Genomic DNA, 22,262 nt, shown 5'->3' on the forward strand with positions numbered 1-22,262 from the left:
TGCTCCAACTGTTGGAACTGCTAGATTCTGATATCCGTGAGTCATCTGCTCTTGTGTTTAAGTAGCAGGAGTCTGGGTTCCTCCTGCAGCCTGAGAGACAACAGGTGCCATAGGAAATACAATGGCATGGGCCACACTCTCCATAAGGCCAACCAGGCGGGCTAGAGCGTCTTGAAGTATGTGAATGGCTATGAACCCCTTCGAGACCTACGCTAGCCCAACTGGTGCAGTCTGAACAAGAATCATATCCTCCTGCTCGATCTGAGGCTCTGTAATATGTGTTACTGCACATGGTCTGGGCTGAGCTATGCCTCTGCCTCGACTCCTACTCGGGCCCTACCCCTGATAGTGGCTGCAACTGGGGCTCCGACTCCTTGTTCGTTATGGATGTTGTGTGTTTCCTCACCATCTGTGAGAGAAAAAGTATATAATAATTCAAACTCAGTGATAACATAAAATCGTACGATAGAGAAGGAAAGAAGTGAAATTTTCCTAAAGCCCTATAGCCTCTAGAAGATAAGTACAGACGTCTCTGTACCTATTCTCCAGACTCTACTAAGATTGCTTATTTATCATGAGACCTAGGCATCCTAGTGCTCTGATACCAACTAGTCACGACTCGAAATGCCAACCGCGGGGCCGTGATGGCGCCTAACGTTCTTTTGCTAGGCAGGACAACATTAGCTACAAATTATTCATTTTAACAATTTTAAAAGCAGATAATAAGAAATAAATACTGTAAAACCTCAAAATAGATATAATAAATCTCAATACGCAGCCTAGTCAACTCCCGAAATCTGGTGTCATAAGTACATGAGCTACCAATACAAAATACTACAACTAAGGTCTAAAATAAAGTACAACCGTCTGAATGAAATAACAGTGCAAGAAATAAGAAAGGGACTTCAGGGTCTGCAAATGCTGTGTAGCTCTACCTCAAGTCTCCATGATAAGAAAGATCGAGCGAGCCTCCATTAACCGCTATTGTGACCAAAACCAAAATCTGTACAAGAAGTGTAGAAGTGTAGTATGAGTACAACCGACCCCACGTACTCCATAGATGACGATCCTAACCTCGATGAAGTAGTAACAGGGCAATAACAAGGCACTTATTCTAAACCTGAACAAGTATAAATGAAATAACAACAAAATAGAGAAAATAAGTATAACATAAAGACTGGGACAGGACATAAATAATAGAGGTGTTACGCCCTGAACCTGGAGGGCGAGATCGACACTCGGTGCCTCACTAATTCTTTCATACCAACTTGCGACTAAGGGACTCTGAACATATAATATCATACTTTGGCCATGGGCAACATTGCAAGACAATTATGAATGCTAACTAAGCATCAATATAATACTGGGCCGACAAGGCCGTTATAATTACTACAGCTGGCGAACCCTCAAAATATACATAAAAGGCTTACAAGCCCAATATACTGCACTAACTGACATGATATACCTACAAGCCTCTACTGATGGATATACTGTGATTGGAACGTGGCCCCAATATCATATATACATATATACATAAGTTGTACATAAAGCTCTAGATCTGGCAACTCCGAAGGGCATAGAGCTTACTGATCAAGCTAAACTCGGGCAACACCTAATGGGGAGGTTTACCCGTCTGTCTGAACCTGCACGTATGAAATGCAGCATCCCCAGAAAAGGGACGTCAGTACAAAATAATGTACCGAGTATGGAAGGCAATACACTAAAAGCTAAAACTGAATTGATAATATAATAACTGAAAGCAACTAGGAGTCAAAGATAATTTGAAGATATGCTTACTTGCTGATACTAACTCAATTCTCTCAATATAGTAAGTAAAATAGTTGTCCGGCCATATAAGGCTCGGTATATATATATATATATATATATATATCTATAACTGCTCTGCCATAGTAGGCTCGCTCATATGCACTCGTCCATACCAGGCTCTGTATGTCGTCTAACTGGGCTCACTCATAGGTGCTCGGTCATAGTAGGCTCGGTATATAACTTACCATTAGATCGCAGGTTGCTCAATAGGGGCCTGCCCATCGATTATAGCTCAATGATAGTAAAAATACTGTAATACTGTATCTATAGACTCTGATGTCTTGACTGGAATAAGACAATACTCATTTTAACATGAAGTGCCGATAAGGGAGAATATTGTAACTTATGAGACTAGGAAATATACATAAATTCAGGGATATTAATTTTTCTTTATGGCTCGTTCTCAAACTTGTGTAATTTCGAGATCATGCCAAAATGAAGGAAGGGTTTAACCTTAACATACCTGAACCAATTTTCTTTTGCGAAAACACGTAACGGCGGATCGAAGTAGGAAAAAATCCATATGATATTCTTGAGAAAAATTGTATCAGGCTTTCTTTGAATTAGGATTTCACGTGGGATCTTGTATCAATTCAGAGAAATTTCACATTGGATCATTGTCCTTTCTCTTTTAATGGTGTAGGAATGTTATTTTCCTTAAATTTTGAAAAGTCCTATACCTTACCAATAAAGAGACCAAGCGTTCTTACGTGTAAACAAGGTTTCACTTTGTCTTATGACTCATTTTGTATAATTTGCCTCTTTGGCTTAGCTTATGCCATGCGACAATCTCAAAATGACCCTCATCCACTTAATACCAAAATTATCTCCACCATTAATCAATTATCCATATAATTAAGAATTATCTAAAATCACTTAAAATACTACTCACTTTTAACACTTTATACATTCTACTATAATGGTCATGTGGTATCTTGTGTGACACTAGTCCATAAATACGGGGTAATATAGCTTGGGCTATATTTTATCCCAAATTGCCAAATTTTGACGAAACTTATTTTCTTCAATTTTCTTACCCTCTCACCTTCACAAATTAATTATCCCTTGTTTGAAATAGCATAATACCTATAATCTCAAAATAATCTCATTCCCGAGCTTACGTCGATTAACTTACGACGAAACTTTAACGTACAAAAATGCGAGATGTAACATCTCATTTCCAAGCTCTCATCAATTTCTTTATGGTGTACTTTCACGTACGAAAATATGGGGTGTAGCATAATTCCCCCCTTTAGAGCATTCATCCTTGCATGTTGACTGATGCACTTATCATTTTCATAGCCCATAACTCTTGCAAATACTTTAGTACTCCTCTTGCGATCTAGGAAACTGTTCTGTGAATAAGTCCAAAGGCCAAGGCATTCCCCCCTTTAGGCCTCTTTCTCATACAATGACTTGTGGTCGGAATCCTTTCAATCTCGTAACTATTGTTACCTTCTGTCATGTAGTGTGTATGACTTTTTCCTTGTATGTGTGCCTATGCGACTCTTCCCTTTAGCTTTTAGCTAATCTCTAGGCCTCACTTTGGGAACATATACAGAACTTGAGAAGATGTCCCTCTAGGTATCTATAGGTATATTGAAGTTCGTCACTCGGTACTTTGTTGAACTTGCGAATATTGCTACATCTTTTTTCATAGACCCGATTATCTATCCGCATGATTTTACTGCATCTAGGTAGGTTATACTACACCATAACTCTTACTTCGATTTATCGTTGTTGAGGTCTGCTACCAAATTCTAGCTTACTCTTGTTGCTTATCTCATATGTATAAATCTAAGCCCTTTAATGCTTTCTCATTACTGTTCATCTTAAGAATGGCGACCTAATCTCATCTCATATTTTGTGACTTTTGTCCATCCATTATGATTCGCCTTAATATTTGTCTACAATATACCACTAATAACTTGAAACTTCTTATGTAATATCTTGCCACTAGAGCTTACGTTGCATAGAGGAATATTTGAAGTGATTTCCATAATCGTATTTCATAGTATCTCAATGTGATTCACCTTATGGGGGTACTCTAATCTCGTGCCGTCCGCAAAATCTTTTCCCCTTCTCCTTTTTTTTTCAAATCATTATTCAATCTAAGGTCCAAACGTCATCTTTTATCTGTCATAATTATACCATCCTTTTATTACCAGGTAAGCATTCCATTTCTTATAGATGCTACTACTCTTAGACTCCTTTGAGCTCATTCAGGTTATACTGAGCTTTATATAATTTATAGAATCCATCAGCTCTCTCTCATTTTTATGGCTTAATCCTGAGGGCTTATCTATTCTTGTCACCTTCTCACTTTCCTCTTCTTATCCTTACTCATGTGTTCCTTCAATCTTGTTGTTCTACCATACTTTAGCTTGCGACCCATACATATCCATTTATACTACTCGCAACCTTCCTTCAACTTCCTTGCACCATAGATTTTCTTGTGTTATTCTGGAACATCAAGCGAGATATCACATCATCTCTAACTCTTCTTTTACTCTCTTAACTAGACCTCTCGATACCTAGAAACCATAGGCTGCAAGATATGCCACTGACGATGCTGCTATCATTCCTGGATATTGAATCCCCATGCTTCTAGGTTTCTATCTGAAGTGCGGACTATTCACAACCTTCTACATTTGAGTATCTCATACGTTGTTCACCTTTGCCTTACTTACCTTAAAATCTCGCATCATATCTTCTATCTCCTTCATGAACTCCCTTCCATATAGGTATAATTCATATCCACAACTTGAACTTCTATTATAATACTTGCACCTTTTCACATAGTTCGATAAGAGCTTTATATTGATCTCTTATGAGGCTGGTATTCTTCTAACTGGACCTCTGATATTAAGAGTGATTCTGCAATATTCTCAATCACGATATCCATAATTTTTTGGGTCCAGAAATCAAACTTCTGAGTTACTTGGTTGATGCATCTCTTTAGGTCCCTCTTTCCTCTAATCAACCTTTATGTAGGCTTAAGCTATCTTCTGATCTGCGACTATGGTATTAGTTATTACTTTAGCCCTTCATGTATGCTATGGAATATCCCTAATACAATCTTGTAACAATTTAATCCTTTGTTTATGCCCTAGGCTCAATTCTTTCTTTTAACTTATATCGGGGTCTTCTACGGCTGTATGATTGTCAACATATATGCTACATAGATAATACTCCGAAATCTGAAGTGGAGCTAACTTTGGATTATTGATCAAATACTTCCTTTTGTTCCTTACCAACTTCCTTTAAACGTAAGCTATTACTCCTTCTAGTCATTTTGCCGCTTGTTGCGTGCCTACTTAGCTTATCTTAGTTCCCACACATGCCAAAATTTTTGTGCAACTCATATGATATCAAGTATTACTTTTGATTTTACTTCCCGCTCATTAGCCATGGTAGGTGCCACTTTCTTATGGAGTGCATACAATATTGTTTTGAGATTGTTGTTATAAGACCATTTCCTCTTTAGATCACTGAGTTTAGGTTGAAGCCTTCTTCCTTATTTTCCTTAGCTAGTCTTTTATTGTAGTACTTAGGGAGAACCCCCTGACTCTTGTAAACCTGTGAGCTTATTACATTGTATACTCGACGGACCTTCTGATATCCTTCCTTGCCTATACTTATCCGTAGTTACTTATCTCCATGCCCTTGTGCTTATAGGGTTTCTTCTAAACTGATATTTTGATTGTCTTCCCAGTGGCACTCTCTTTTATTTCTGTAACACTTATACGGTACCATTTTAACTTCTCCAACTCTTATATGAATATATCTCAAGTATTATAATGTCATAACTGTGAGGCTGAATTCTCCATGTTGGGGTTCACTCTGTTTATCTTGCACGATCTATTGATTTGTCTGTATCCTCTTATCTAGCCATAACTAGGCTCTTCCTGAATCGACTACTAACCACTCGTTGGCCCACTCTCCTATCAATAGTCCGTGTAATCTTTCTTGGGTTATTTCCTTTGTCTTAACTTACCTCTCGCACTGGCTCCTTATTTATCAATAACATCCCTAGCAGGAACCCTTATTTCCTTTCCTTGACGTCGTGTTTGCATAATGTTTTGGAATCGTAGCATATCTATAGGATTTGAATAATTGCAATTTCATCTCTTTCTCATTTTTATCGCATTCTTTCTTTCTTATTCCATAGTTACTAGAACCACTTAATTCTAACTTAATATCACCTCACTCTATATTCCCCCTTCAAGGGAGTACTAAGATTTAGTACTACGATAATCTACGTATAGATGTTGTGCCTCTTCATCTTTGGCGTCTTTTCACATCACTGATGATCCTTACTCACCTTGCAGTAATCCTTCTGTACCAAGGGTAAACAAATTCCTTATTCGCGAAGGTGATACTTAGTATAACTGGCACATATGGTCCTTTAAGCTTAACTTTGCTCACATTTCTTGCTTTAGGGAAGCGTCTTCCTGAATGGCCATTCTCTGATTTTTTTTACGAATCTTCTTTTGTTGTTCATTCTACTATCGCCGGAACGAAATCTAAAATTCTCACAATACTGACTATTATCAAATCACTCAGCCCCTAATTCATGTTTAGTTTATCTTGTTCATCAGTCCATACCGTTTTTTATTACTCTAGGATCTAACTTTTCCTTCTGGTAGTCGTGTTAGAGTCACGAACGTATTTCTCAAATTGAGGATATGACTTTATGGCCTATACTCTTTTGTTGTCTCAAGGCCTGTAACCTCTCGTCTTTTCCTTCACTTGACTATAGACTCTATAATACTATTATCTTTTTGGATCTACCATTGTCATCCATGTGTCACATCTTACTCATAATGCTTCATTATCTCTCTTCTTATTTCTCTGCTAACATTTATGCCTATCACCTTATTTTGAAAACTCCAACAAGACATTCTTTTGATTTTAGCTCCCCTTTGCTCCATTCAGTGGCTCTCCGGGTTGCTCAACATTCTCTCTCTACTAGGGACGGGAGCCATACTAAAGTAATACTTATCCTTTCCAGGATTCCAGTACATGTCCTTGTAGTACTCATATCTAGCTGTACTATTTTAAAGTGAACTATCTAGGTATATCACAAGGAGATCTATTAGCATATTTGCAATATCATTTGGAAATGTCAACTAACACATACAATCCATCAACCATTTTGGGTTACTATAACCCCATCTGGATTCTGATATCCCGTCCTTTTCTTATACTATACCTGTTAGCCCCCATAGGGCATAATTGAGATGGGTGTGGCCAATTATACATAACCTCTGTTACTGTTGAAGGTAACTCACTCAACATTCTTCGTACCCTTCTTCACCTTGACTTTTTTTCAAAACTTGTATCTACCTTCTGATTCTCTCGTTGCTACTTACCATAAGGGTGTATAGATATTCTTGCCTTAAGGCTCCTTATCAAGAAGCTTTACATGTCATAGTATACACATGTTTTACTGAAGACCTTACATTTGCTCATCATAAGAATCATGAAAAATCGAGTTCCTCTGATTCAACTCTTCCACAGACACATGCAACCTCTTACCAATTGTATTTCTAGATGTAGGTATCATCTTATTACGAATAAAATAGAATTTAGGAGTTTGATTTCTTACAACTGAGCTCTACCACATGATCTAGAGTAAGAAGAAAGAGTGACAGTTCTAAATGCCATGTAGCCTCCTACTTATAAGTGTGGTACATGACACACCCATAAACAAGACTCTACTAGACACATCATGTAGACTCCGTAGTATATAACTGGTCTAATACCACTTTTGTCACGCCTCGAACCTGTGGGGCGAGATCGGCACCCGGTGCCTCACCTTCCTTGCGTACCAACTTGTAACTAAGGGACTCTGAACATATAATGTCACACTTTATCCATGGGCCACATTGCAAGACAATTACGAATGCTGACTAAACATCAATGTAATATTGGGCCGACAAGGCTGTCATAATTACTACAGCTGGAAAACCAAAAAAAATATACATAAATGGCCTACAAGCCTAACATACTGCACTAACTTACAGGATATGTCAGCAAGCCTCTACTGATGGATATACTGTGATCAGAATATGGCCCTGATCTACTCATATCATATATGCATATAGACACAAGATATACATAAATCTCTAGACCCAACAACTCCGAAGGGCATAGAGCTTACCGATCAAGCTGAGCTCGGGCAACACCTAATGAGGAGGTTTACCCGTCTGTCTATCTGAACCTACACGCATAAAATGCAGCACCCCCAGAAAAGGAAAGTTAGTACGAAATAATGTACCGTGTATGTAAGGCAATATACTGAAAGCTGAAACTGAATTGATAATATAATAACTAAAAGCAACTGGGAGTCAAAAATAATTTGAAGATATGCTTACCTGCTCATACCGACTCAACTCTCTCAATGTAGTAAGTAAAATAGATGTTCGGCCATATAAGGATCGGTGTGTGTGTGTATATATATATATTTCCATAGTAGGCTTTCTCATAGGCACTCGATCATACTAGGCTCCGTATCTCAGCCAATTGGGCTCGCTCATGGGTGCTCGGCCACAGTAGGCTCGATATATAACTTACCATCTGATCAGAGGTTCCCCAATAGGGGCCTTCCCATCGATTATTGCTCGATGGTAGTGAAAATACTGTAATACTATTTAAATAGACTCTCTGTTCTCTTGACTAGAATAAGACAATATTCATTGGAACATGAATTCCTGGTAAGGTAGAATACTGTACCTTATGAGACTTGGAAATATACATAAATTCAGGGATATAAATTTCTCTTTATGCCTCGTTATCAAACTCGTGTAATTACGAGATCATGCCAAAATGAAGGAAAGGCTTAGCCTTAACATACATGAACCGATTCTCTTTTGCGAAAACACGTAACGGCAGATTGAAGTAGGAAAAATCCGTATAAAATTCTTGAGAAAGATTGTACCGGGCTTTCTTTTAATTAGCATTTCACGTTGGATCGTGTGGCATTTTAAAAAAAATTACATTTGATCATTGTCATTTCTCTTTTAATGGTATATGAATGTTATTTTGCTTAAATTTTGAAAAGTCCTATACCTTACCAATAAATAGACCAAACATTCTTACGTGTAAACTAGGTATCACTTTGTCTTATGACTCATTTTGTATAATTTGCCATTTTGGCTTAGCTTATGCCATGTGGCAGTCCCAAAATGACCCTTATCCACTTAATACCGTAATTATCTCCACCATTAATCAATTATCCATATAGTTATGAATTATCTCAAATTACTTAAAATACTACTGATTTTTAACACAGTTTATACATCCTATTATCATGGTTATGTGGTACCTTGTGTGACACTAGTCCATAAATATGGGGTATTATAGCTTGGACCGTATGTTATCCCAAATTGCCAAACTTCGACGAAACTTATTTTCGTCGATTTGCTTACCCTCCCACCTTCACGAATTTACTTATCCCTTGTTTTAAATAGCATAATACCTATAATCCCAAAATAATCTTATTCCCGAACTTACGTTGATTAACTTACGACGAAACTTTAACGTACAAAATTGCGGAATGTAACATCTCATTTTCAAACTCTCATCAATTTTTTTATGGTGTACTTTCACGTACGAAAATATGGGGTGTAACAAGAGGGTCCCAATATAATATCATAGCTCAACTTTGTCAATACAATACGGATACGGAACTAACAATTAAGAACAATCAATATGACTTCTCCATTGCAGCGTGTAACCTGATCTACAAATATATATAAATAATATATCTTCTCTGTTGCGACATGCAACTCAACCCACAAATATATATATATATATATATACACACACACACCAAAAAAATATATTGTTGCGGCGTACAACCCGATACCACACAATAATATCAATATCCATGGCGGCGTGCAATTCGATCCCACACAATATAAATCAAATGTATAAACTATAACCAACTACGACGTATCTCAAAATAATATGCAAGAAGAAAATTACATAACTAAAGACATAACACGGATAAAAGTAGCTAACTAACAACACAATAAGTCATAAAGCAAGTAAAGACAAGAAATAAATAATGACACGGATACATGGAAAACAAAGATAATTAAGACATGTAACAGATAAAGGCATGGATTTAACTTGTAAGGGCAATTACAATTAAAGCATTTAACAAGTAATAATATGGATCAAATGAAGGCATGACATAATTGAAGACAATAAATAAATATCCCAACCTGCATACTTAAGCCATGACTACGTATATACACTCTTCACCTTCCATATACGTCGTCCCCTCACATAAATCAAGTAACAAATAGATCAATCAAGTCCTAATTCTCTCATGTCAAGGTTAACCATGACACTTACCTCTTCCCGCAAGCAAGTCAATGATCAACCACGACTTTTACTTTTAGAAAAAACCTCTAAACCAATCAAATATAGTTCAAACAATTCAAAATAAGCTTTAGAAACTACCAACGAGGGAAAAAGATTCAATCTTTAACAAAATTGAAAAAGTCAAAAAAACTCAACTCTGAGCTCGCTTAGTCAAAATGCGAGATTCGAAGCAAAACTTGTTTACCCATTCACCCCGAGTCTGGTTATATGATTTATTTTGAAATCCGGCCTTAATTTGTGGTCTAAATCTCAATTTTATAAAATTCCTAAATTTTATCAAAACCCCCTAATTTCTACTAAGCAATTCATGGATTAAAGGTTAAAATCAATGGGTATTTTTGGAAATACATCAAAACTAGTTAAAATGCACTAATCGATGAAGTAAGGATGAAAATCTCTTCAAAATCCTCTCTTGACCATGCTTTAGGTTTCAAAATAGTGTAGAATAACAAAACTCCAACTCAGAGTTTTCATGTAACAGAGCATCAAGTGTTCGCGTTCGTGAAGCACAAATGTCAGTTGGCCTTCACATTCGTGAAGCCTCCACCGCATTCGTGAAGGCTATTCCCTAGCCAAGCCTCCGCGTTGCGACCCAAGGGTTGTGTTCACGATGAAGACCATCACTTGTCTTCCCCAGACTTCCCAAAGCTACACGTTCGGGAAGGGTCTGTCGCGTTCGCGAAGGGCAGTCTCCCCAATCCATCGCGTTCGCTACATGCCTCTCGCGTTCGCGAAGAGTAACCATCCCCAGCCCTAATTTTCCCCCATCGCAATCGCGAGAATGGATTCGCGATCGCGAAGCACTAAACACCAGAGGAAAAACTAGAAGTACAACAAGTCCAATAATGGCCCAAAACCAATCCAAAACTCACCTGAGCCCCTTGAGCTCCAAATTGAACATGTACACAAGTGTAATAACATCATATAAACTTGCTCGCTACCTCAAATAATCAAAATAACTAGTATCGATCATCAAAACTCAAGATTTCAACTTGAAAACTCAATTTTCACAATCGTTCACATAATGCACCAAAACGCCAACCAAACGTGCCTACAAGTTCAAAAATATCATATGAACCTACCGGAATCGTCAAAATACCGATCCGAGGTTGTTTACCAGGAACGTTAACAGTGGTCAACTTAAGTTGTTTTGAAAGACTAAAATCATATTTTCTTTAAAATTTCACGTAAAAGCTTTTTGAAAAATAACACGGACCATGCACACAAGTAATATAACATCTAATGAAGCTATGAGAGGTCTCGGAACACGAAAATAAGGGCTAGTACTTAAAACGACCTATCAGGTCATAACATATGCTTAAATATTTTCACATGGTATTTGAGTCTAAATTTGGTATATATATGTCCGTTCTTAAATAGTTTTCTCCCTTTGACTCATTTTATGAGATAGATATATGATTTGGCACTAAGTTTAAAAAATAAGGAAAATACTTTTAAAACTAGTTGTGTAAAAAAGGCATAAATATTTGTATGGTTATAAATTATCTTATTAAGGATAAATAAAAGATAAAAGTTTATAGTTAAATTATTTCTCAATATAAAAATATATCATTCTTTTTATGATAGACCAAAAAGAAAGAATATCAAGTAAACTAGGACCGGGGGGGGGGGGTCAATAATTATTTATCACAATCTGAATCAGAGACGATGACCGACTAGTTGGCTTAAGCTATATGTAATTTGGCACATAGCTGAAGTGAATTATGATCTGAGATGTGATCGATTTTCTTGAGTCAATTCTAAGGTATGAAAGTAGCTATGATTTTGAAAGGGAGAAGGAGAAATAAATTTTTAGCCACTAGATGACTAAATATGGTTGTGCTAATAGCGCCACAATTGTTTTTTTAAGTTTTACTTCATCTTCTTCTTTTGTATTTTAACTATTATGTTAATGGCCCTTCCAATAAGGTAATGAGGAGAAGGGTGACATCTTGTAATAGTTAGTTTATATATTCCCTCCATTTTAATTTATGTGAACCTATTTGTGTCAAACATTGTGCATCAATACATGAAGAAATGTAGTTAACAGAATTGAGAAGAGAGGAGGCGGGAGAAACATTGATTGCAATTGCTTCGAATGAAAATGATGGGTTAAAGCTCTATTTATCAAGCTAACTTACTAACCGACTAATAAAACTAACGTCCACCTGTACAAATTAACTCTAACTAACTACTAATAAAGGTTACCAACAAACCATGATTAACTTAACTAACAACTATCCTTTACACCCCTTCAAGCTAGGAGGTATGAAGATGTTTTTATATTGAAGTCGAGCAAGACCCTTAGTGAGCATATCTGCCTACTGCTCTATTGAGGCTAGATAAAGGGTGTTAACAATACCCTGTTGAACCTTTTCGCAGATGAAATGACAATCTATCTCAATGTGCTTAGTGCGCTTGTGAAAAATAAAGTTGGCAACAATTTGGATAGCAAATTTGCTATCACAGTGTATGGGAACAAGAGATGGAGAAGTTACCCCTAATTCCTTGAGCAGCCCTTGCAACCAGACAACCTCTGTCACAATTGAGGTTAAACTACAATATTTTGCTTCAGCCGAGCTCCGAGAGATGGTGGATTGCTTCTTAGACTTCCAAGAAATCGAGGAGTCACCTAATTTAACAAGAAAGCCAGTAACTAACTTTCTGGAGTTTGGACATGTATCCCAATCAGCATTGCAAAAAGCAACCAAAGACTATGGGCATTGAGCCTTCATTAGGACCCCTAAACCAGGACAAAATTTAATGTACCCCACCACACGAATTGCAACCTCCATGTGAGACTCTTTAGGAATTTGCATAAACTAACTGAGGCATTAGTCAACCAAAGAGATATCTGGACGAGAATCTGTGGGATGAAGCAAATGTCCAAGCAATCTTTGATAGTGACCAGGATTAGATTAGGGTGGATTATCAGTGACACCCACATGAGTGTCAAATGCAGTAGTGGTAAGCTTTTGATTCACCTCCATAGGAGATGCAACAGGTTTAGACCCTAAGAGACCCAAATCTACAATCAAATCTAGGGAGTACTTCCTCTAATGCATCAACATCCCCTCTTCACTTCTAGCAAATTCGATGCCCAAGAAAAATCTAAGCTCACCTAAGTCTATGATCCTGAAACTGTTTTGTCCGATAAGTTTGGTAGCTTGATTCAACTGAGAGTCATCACCTATAATGAGGATGTCATCAACATACACCAGTACCATAACTATCTTGGCAGCAACTTTCTTAGTGAACAATGAATAATCCAAATGGCTTTGAGTAAAACCAGAACCAATGAGGGCAGAAGTTAACTTGAGGTTCCACTGTCGTGAGGCTTGCTGAAGTCCATAGAGTGATTTATGTAGCCTACAGACTAATGATTTGTCACCAGAACTGCCGAAGCCTTGTGGTATCTGCATATAGACTTCCTCAGTCAAATCCTGTTATAAAAAGGCATTGTAATCCATTGCCTAGAAGCTGCAAGGGCAACTACACTTCTGACAGTAACCATTTTAACCACATGAGAGAATGTCTCTTGATAATCTAGACCTTCTCTCTGATTAAATTCTTTAGCCACAAGTCTTTCTTTGTATCTCTCAGCTTGTGTTGATGCCTTGTAATTAATTTTGTACACCCACTTGCAACCTATTGATTTCTTCCCCTTGGGTAATGGAACAATCTCCCAGGTCTTATTATCCTCTAATGCTTTTATTTCAGCAATCATGGTACCTACCCACTTGGTGTCCTTAGCTGTTGCAGAATAGCTAGCATGCTCTTCCTCCATAGAGATCTTGGACAGATAAGTTTGGTACTTGGGTGACCGGATATCTTAGACTATAACAGCAAAAATGGGATACATGCAGCAATTAACACCTATATTCTTTCCTAGATAATGGAATCTTGAAGCCAAAAAGGAGGTTTGGAAACTCTAGTTGACTTCCTGACATCAGTTGCATGGGAGTCTATATTGACTGTTGCATGATCCTCTGAGGAAGACTCTCTATGAATATCTACATTCTCTTCTAATGCAGAGTCATGTGTGGTAGCATGGAGTAGGATCATCAGGTGCCACATTGGTTTAAGGAAAAGATCTTTCAGGGGGCAACGTACTGAAGGAAGAACAAGAGTTACAGGGCCTTCTGAAGTATCATCCAAAAATTTTTATTTTGGTATATGATAGGTTACAAGTACTTTGGTCATACGTACTTTGCTTTATGTTTTGATGATCTAACAAACTTACTATCTATAACCAGATAAGGAAACTGTTACATATCTACAAGACCTAAGATAATAAGGTTCCAGGTTGGGATCCAACTTGCATTATGATTCAACCCTTAAGAGTGGAAGGAACAACTGAGGGAATAGGTCCCTACCAGTTCCCGAGGAGACTGTGTGAATTCAACTCTCCAACTAGAAAGTTGCTACCTGCACACGCTATCATGCAGGAACAGTGCTGCAGTCAACTTTCCAGGAAATGCTTTTTACCTACCTTACTTACATCATTGAAAGTGATGTCATACATGTATATATACAATCAAAGAAGGTAAAACAATTTCACTTGAACCTTTTAAAAGCTCATTCACGTGACTATCTAGCAAGAAAGTTTCAAGTGCTTCAAGAACAAAGAACAAAACAACTACGGACCAGTTCCCACATCAAGTTATTGTATATCCTTAGTTGAGTTGTAACTTTGTAATAATAGTTTTTAAATTGTAATTTCTATCTAGCTTGTTTTGAAGCATTCTGTAGGAAACCCTTGTAAACCTTAAACCTGTGTGTTTAAGTCTTGGCTAGAGTTAGTTAAGTTGCAAAGTCATTGTAATAAAGTTTTAAAGAAGTGGCTTTTAATAATGTATTACAAGTTAGTGAGGGATTAAGAGTTTAATTCCTAGGTTGCATATGTTGTAATCTAAAAGTTTCTCGGTAGTGGAGTTGAAATCCTACAAGGGTAGGTCATGGTTTTTAATCCCGTTGCGTTGAGAATTTTTCAAGTAAAATTCCTCTTGTCATTTATTTATTGTCGTGTGTGTGTACTGTTAAATTTGATGGAGAACCTGGTTCTCTATAGAGTTTGGTGGACCCTTATATTCTATCAATTGGTATCAGAGCAAGTTCTTTATATTAGGTTAACACCTAGAAAGGATCCTCATGGATTCTCCTCCAAACTTCGAAGAAGGCCAGTCTACTCACAGACCTCCAAGGTTCAACGTGAAATATTATAGATGGTGGAAAACAAGGATGCACGACTTCATCATGGCTTAAGATTCTGAGCTATGGAATATTATATGTGATGGACCCTTTTGTCCCCACCAAGAACCTTGGCGAATCAGGTGTAGTCATTCCCAAGACCAGGAAGGAATTCAATGGCTCTGATAGAAAGGCCATAGAAAAGAATTTTCGTGCAAAGAAAATTCTTGTTTGTGGAATTAGTCCTGATGAATACAACATGATATTAGCATGTCAATCAGCAAAAGGGATCTAGGAGGCTCCTTAGACAGCTGACGAGGGAACAACTCAGGTGAAGCAATCTAAGATTTATATGCTCACAACTGAATATAGCTCTTCAGAATGAAAATGATGAACCCATCCAAGATATGCACACTTGATTCACCTCCATCATAAATGAGCTTCACTCTCTTGGTGAAAGTATTACGAGAAACAAGCTTGTCAGAAAAATCTTTAGTATACTGCCCAGTTCTTGGGAAAGCAAAGTTAACGCCATTACAGAGGCTAAGGACTTGCAGATACTGTCCATGGATGAACTAGTTGGAAACTGGAAAAATTATGAAATGAAGAACAAGAAGGACAATGAAAGAAGAGAGCCTACTTGACCTAAAGAAGAGGGAAAAGAACTTGGTCCTCAAGACAGACAACAATGACCTAAATGGTGAAAACGGGGGCATGGCCTGCTTGACAAGAAGATTTCAGAAGATGGTTCGCAGAAATGGAGGCATTCCAGAAAGGGTAAGTTCTAGCAAGCCAAGAAATTATGACCTCTACCATAAATGTGGCAAGCCAAGACACTTCATCAAGGATTTCCCCCTCCTAAAGCAAGATCAGTACAATAACAACCTTGATAAAGCAACCAAGAGGAACGATGTTCCTGATAAACGCTTCAAGAGAAAGAATGATGCTGACAATGTTGTAAAGCAAGCTCTTGATGCATGGGGAGACTCCACCAGCGAATCTAAAAAAGAAAACGACCATGGTGGTAGTTCAGTAATGGTAGTGGAAAATGAAACAACTGAGTATGATTCAATCTTTGCTCTAATGGCTCAATCTGATAACAATGAAGATGATGACGATGTTGAGGTAAACCTTTTGGATGTTCAGAGATATGTGAAATCTTACTCTCCTAAAAAGCTTATGTCATTAGAAAATGTGCTAATGCATACCATAATCTCATCAATGATGAGGATGCATTAACTATGGAACAGGGGAAGCTGAACATACCAAAGATAACTGAGTAGTCTTTATAATCGCTTTGAAAGAAACAATAGAAAACTTGAAAAAAGAAAAGAATGCCTTTGAAGAGAAAATTACTAGTATAGAACATGAAAGAGATGATCTAATGGTTGTTGTGGTGGACTTAAAAGAAACCATTGAGTGTGCAAGTAAAGAAAAAGAAACCTTGACTGATAGAGTTGCTATCATTGAGCAAGAAAGAGATGACCTTCTAGTGGTGGTAGTAGACTTGAAAGAAACAATTGAGGAATTTAAAATGGTAAATAGGCCTGGAAACCCTGTAAAAGGAAAGGAAGTCACAAGTGAGACACACATTAAGCTTGAAAATGAGTTGAATTTGGTGAAGACTAGTCTGTGTGTTGAGCTTGAGAAAAACAAAGAGCTTCAGGAAGAACTAGGGAAGGTAAAGAGTGACCTTGAAAAATTACTTAAGTATACCTAGTCCTTTGATGCTATCACTGCCATGTACATCGATAGCGGGGGAAATATGAAGGGGATTGGGTTTTATAGGGAAAAAATTCCCTACAACCCTCATAGCAAGTACGTTACTATAACCAACAACTGGCTTTGTACCCACTGTGGTAACAATGGTCACCTCAAGGAAAACTACACGGCCAGGGTTCAGTCTCATCAGAATAATAAAGTCTTTGCTGAGAGAGTAACTACTGCTAGGGGACCTAGTCCGTCAAATAGGAAACGTTTGCCTGCATGGACTAAGAGAACACTCATTCATCCTTACTCTCTTAACAAGGGACCTAAACTCGTTTGGGTTCCTAAATCTAACCCTTTTTTCCTTGTGTAGGGAGCAGTAAAGGTAAGCAGCCAATAGTGACATATGGACAGCAGCTGCTCAAAGCACGTGACTGAAAATAGATCAAATTCCTTTACTAAAAATCCCTGCAAGGAGAGAGTGTACCCTTTTGAAAATAGCTAAAAGGGGTACACTTTAGGAGTTGGAAGATATGTGTCAAGAGAAACAAAGTGGAATTCTTGTCCGAGATATGCACAATCTCAAATCCTGTGACTGGTGAGGTGATGTTGTTGCCAAAAGATACAAGAATACTTATGGTGCTGTGCTTGATCCTCTGCAGAGCGGTGATATAAGTTGGATGAGAGTTGTTGAAAACAATGCTGAACTATGGGACAAAGGCTGGGATACACAAGTACTTCATTACTGAATAAACTAGCCTTGAAGGACCTGGTTTGTGATCTGACAAAGTTTAGTATCAAGGAACACAATGTGTGCAATGCCTGCACAAAAGGAAAGTATGTCAGATCTCCATTTAAGCCCAAAAAGGGGGCAGTAAACACCTCAAGGCCACTTGATCTTCCTCATATGGATATATGTGGAGTAGTGAGAGAGCCTAATAGGAAACAAAGAAGAATTGTTCAACCTCACAGCTCCAAGAACACCACATCAAATAGAGTTGTGGAAAAGAAGAATAAGACTCTTGAATATTTGGTACGGTCAATATTAATTGATAGAGGGATGCCAATTGCAAACATCTTGACCAAAGTCACTGACTCAATTGAGGATATTTCGGTACAGTTGTTATGCTCTCAACAATACAAAGGATTGACTTTGAAAATCTGATGCTAAAAGAGATGGAGGAATCCCCCTGATATATTCGTCTCAAGAGAGAACAAAAATACTAATCAAGGTGGAGAGCGCTCATTGATTCCAGCAAGGAACCTGGTCCCACTACTACAATAATAGAAGCTAAAAATTGAGTTGTCAAAAAGGGTTTGACATGGAAGCATCACAAGTCATCGCACTCCCATTGCCACAACTACACAACTAGACATAGATGAACCTAGTTCTCCTCTAAATCAAACCATGCATAGAGACATCACTAAATCATTCCTCTATCTCACTGCAATTAGGCCAAACATCATGCTCAGAGTTGGGTTATGTGCAAGATTACAATCCAATCCAAAGGAATCTCATTTGAAGGCTGCAAAGAGAATGCTGAGATATCTCAAAGGAACACAGGACCTGGTCCTCTATTATCCTTCAGGAGACAACTTTGATCTTATTGGGTATGCTAACGTTGATTATTCAGGATATCTGGTGGACAAGAAAAACACATCTAGAATGGCACACTTCCTGGGTTCCTACTTAATATCATAGGGTACAAGGAAGCAGAACTCTATGACACTTTCAACTGTAGAAGCTGAATATGTAGTAACTGCCTCTTGCTGTGCTCAACTTCTGTGGATCAGGCAACAATTGGAAGATTTCAGAGTATTCTCAGACTGTGTGTCGCTCTTATGTGATAATACTAATGCATTCAACATGGAAAAAACTCTAGTTCAACTTAAGAGGACTAAGAACATTGATGTACGCCATCAATTCCTCAGAGACAGTGTTGAGAAAGGGCTTATATGCATGAAATTATACAGGACTGAGGATCAAATTGCAGATCTATTTACCATAGCCCTGAGTAGAGAACACTTTGAGCAAAATCATCTGGCATTGAGGTTGATAAAACCCAATTGAGAACTAGGTCCCTCAATGATTGGCTATGAAAGAATGGTTCAGGTAAACTTAGCTAAAAAGTGTTTTTTGGCTAAGTATAAATCACCTCTATACTATTATAGGTAGACACACATAATGACTACAGAAGTAGATGCTGCAGTGCATGCTGAAAAAGGGTTAACCTCATTTGCCAGACCTATCAGGGAACCTAGTTTTCTTGATACAGGTTAGTAGCTTCTTTGTTCTTTCATAAATAATTTAAAATGGACAAAAACAATGCCACATCTTCATTAGTGTGACAGTATCTTCAATTTGTGTCTTTTCATCCAAAACGTCACACCTTATTTTGAATGATACAACTCCCCAAGCAAAAGGTTGCCACAGTTTCAGGACTGGTCCCTCATCATAAATAAATCAACATCACAACCCTCCTCTTCAGAATTCAAAACCTTCTTCGTGCCTTCTCTCTTCTCAATTCACAACCCTCTAAGTTAAATTTCACCATGACTGAATGTCAAGCAATCTCCAGTGTAACCGACCATACTATCATTGCGTCCACACCAGTTAGCATTCTAGCAGTAGACTCCTCCCTTAACACAATCACTAGTCCAAACCATAAAGCTGAGTCTCCTCTACACTCCACTCCCTCTCCTATTCACTCTGATTCTGTTCCTTATCTGAGCAAGGTTGAAAATATATGTCTTCTTCAAGTCTCTCCGGTCAACCAGACTGAACAAGGTGAACAAGGGAACTTTGTTCAGGAAACATCAACTCTCTCCATGGTTGGGAACTCAAGTAAAAATCTCGTGATTAGTCATGAGAAGACTAAGACAACCATGACATGCCACGATTCAACATGTATCACTCCTCCTTCTACTAAAATTTCTAGGAAACCACAAGAAAGAGAGGAGATATAAAATATAATTTCCATTGCTTCAGAATGGGTCGTTGTAGAGGAAGGTGTAGTAGTGCCTAAGCTTCAGGGGGAAGAGCCTCCATCCACAGAAGACTGGGGAGCACTTGTTCTCTTTGAACAATCGACTCATAATGACACTACTGGGGTCCCAAGTAATGAACCTGATCCCTCCGCGGAGGATCCAGGTCAGGGTTCATCTCCCCATGCCAGTATTGATCATGCTCCTTCTCCCCACTTCTATGTTGAGCCTCTAAATATGGTGGTGCATGAGATGAATTCTGACAATGAAGAAGACGTAGATGATTTGGCATATTCTAGCTTTATTAGGGCTAGAAGTAAGCCAGTTGCATCTCCAAAGTCAACCCCTAAGCGACCCATTACTCGATTGCAGCAAAAAGAGCCTCTGGAGTCTGCTTTCAAGAAAAGTAAAAGGAGCAAGAGAAAGAGAAGGCTCGTAAAGGATGCAAAAGTTGTGCATGAGGTCGTCCTTGTGGTAAATGTGGATGAGGAAGCTGAAGAGGAACCTAGTTCCTTAACCCACAAGTTCTCGAAGCAGAAACACTCTCACTCTCAATCTATAAGGCACACTTCTACAAATGTTGAAGGTCCTTCCAAGAGTGCTAATGCTGCTTCCAGTGAAGTGAAAAATTTTGGTGACAAAACAGTGAAAGAAAGTGGTGACAAGTCTGATGATGAAAAAGTGGAAAAATCTTGTGAACATATGCAGAAAAGGTTAGCAGAGAAGGGAAAGTCTGTTTGCAAGTCAGTAAAATGAAAAATGGATGATGATGAGGAACCTGGTTCCATCAAGAAAGAAAAAGTTAGTGAGTCTCTGAGTTCTGAGAAAAGGAAGTTGAGAGATCAGAAAGTACTGTGGGGCCACACATTTGCCTCTGACATTCTAAAACTTGCTGGGATGAGACAATTAGTGGACATATATGATTCTCAACAATGGACCAATCTATTTACAAATGAGGTTCCCAATGTGTATAAAGAGGAGGTACGGAGCTTCTATACCAGCCTCTTCACAATAGAGGGTGATCATATCTGTGTGTTGATAAATGGGGTGGACATAGTACTGGACTCTGCCTTATTGGGGTCAATTCTGGGTGTTCCAACCGAAGGATTGTTGTCTGCTCAAGGTGCTTGCACATCAAACTTCAGAAATATAATTGTAAGGACAAAGTAATACAACATGGGGAACAGGTGCATAAGAAGGCACTTCTTCCAGTATATCAATTGCTTTTTGAGATGGTTAACAAAGTATTGCTTCCCCGTGCTGAGAGAAGATCTGTTGCATCCAAAGCTGACCTGTTCCTTATAGAAGTCTTGGATAATTTTACCTCCAACAATTTGCCTACCATAATGATTGAGCATATGCAGAAGATAGAAAACCTTAAGGATGGGAATCATGGACTACCTTATGGTTTTCTTCTTATAAAGGTCTTTGAGTTCTTCAAAGTACCTCTGGGACATGCCAAAGTAGGAACTAAAAAGCAATCTTTTTCAAAAACTACTCTTGGGGAGTGTGAGTGCATTGACAAAGTCAGAGGAGTTAGAAGCACTTCCACTATCTGTCAACTGATAAATGCTCATAACAGTGCCACATAGGAGATCAGGAAGTTGAAGGCTAGGAAAGCAATTCTTGAGAGTCAGCTCAGTCAGTTACAAGAGGCTCCTGGTTCTTGTAATTCTCATAGCTAAGAAGTTCCACGGCTAACAAAGGATAATGCTAAACTCAGGAAAACGGTGGAGGACCTGAAAGAAAGACTGCTCAATGAGCAAATGTCCGCGAATGCTCGCATTGATCTTGTTCTCCAAACCCTTGCTTCCTTTCCAAGCCCCCTTCCTCCAGTGTCCCCTAAAGAATGTCCCCTCAGTGTCCAGTTTCCAGTGTGCATCTTCTTAAGTTGTTTTTGGTAACGTTTTTCTTTGTTTCTGGCAATTGTTTTTTGTTCGTCTTAAACTATGAATGATAACAATTATTCTGATCCCGCCTGTAAAAGTCCAAATATGGTTAATAAAAGTGATTTCCTTTTGTTGTTTATGTTCCTACTCTTTTGTTTATGTTTTCTATAATGTTGTGTGCACACAAGTGACATGTGTTAACTATGCTAGACTTCTTCATGCTACTTACTTGTTATATTCTTTTTATGATGCCAAAAAAGGGAAGAT

The 22,262-nt window shown here is 38.1% G+C and overlaps 2 protein-coding genes across 2 annotated transcripts; one reads left to right on the top strand and one right to left on the bottom strand.

Annotated features, from left to right (window-relative positions):
- Positions 1 to 13,660: 13,660 nt before the first annotated feature.
- On the bottom strand, positions 13,661 to 14,011 carry LOC138869195 (uncharacterized mitochondrial protein AtMg00820-like). Its single transcript, XM_070146793.1, has one exon. The coding sequence runs from the start codon at positions 14,009 to 14,011 to the stop codon at positions 13,661 to 13,663; it is 351 nt and encodes a 116-aa protein (XP_070002894.1).
- A 4,518-nt stretch (positions 14,012 to 18,529) lies between these two features.
- Positions 18,530 to 19,192, top strand: LOC138869196 (secreted RxLR effector protein 161-like). Its single transcript, XM_070146794.1, has 2 exons — positions 18,530 to 18,763; positions 18,824 to 19,192. The coding sequence occupies exons 1-2, from the start codon at positions 18,530 to 18,532 to the stop codon at positions 19,190 to 19,192; spliced, it is 603 nt and encodes a 200-aa protein (XP_070002895.1).
- The last annotated feature ends 3,070 nt before the right edge of the window (positions 19,193 to 22,262 follow it).

The sequence above is a fragment of the Nicotiana sylvestris genome, chromosome 5 (genome assembly GCF_000393655.2).
Source record: "Nicotiana sylvestris chromosome 5, ASM39365v2, whole genome shotgun sequence".
Classification (NCBI taxonomy): Eukaryota; Viridiplantae; Streptophyta; class Magnoliopsida; order Solanales; family Solanaceae; genus Nicotiana; species Nicotiana sylvestris.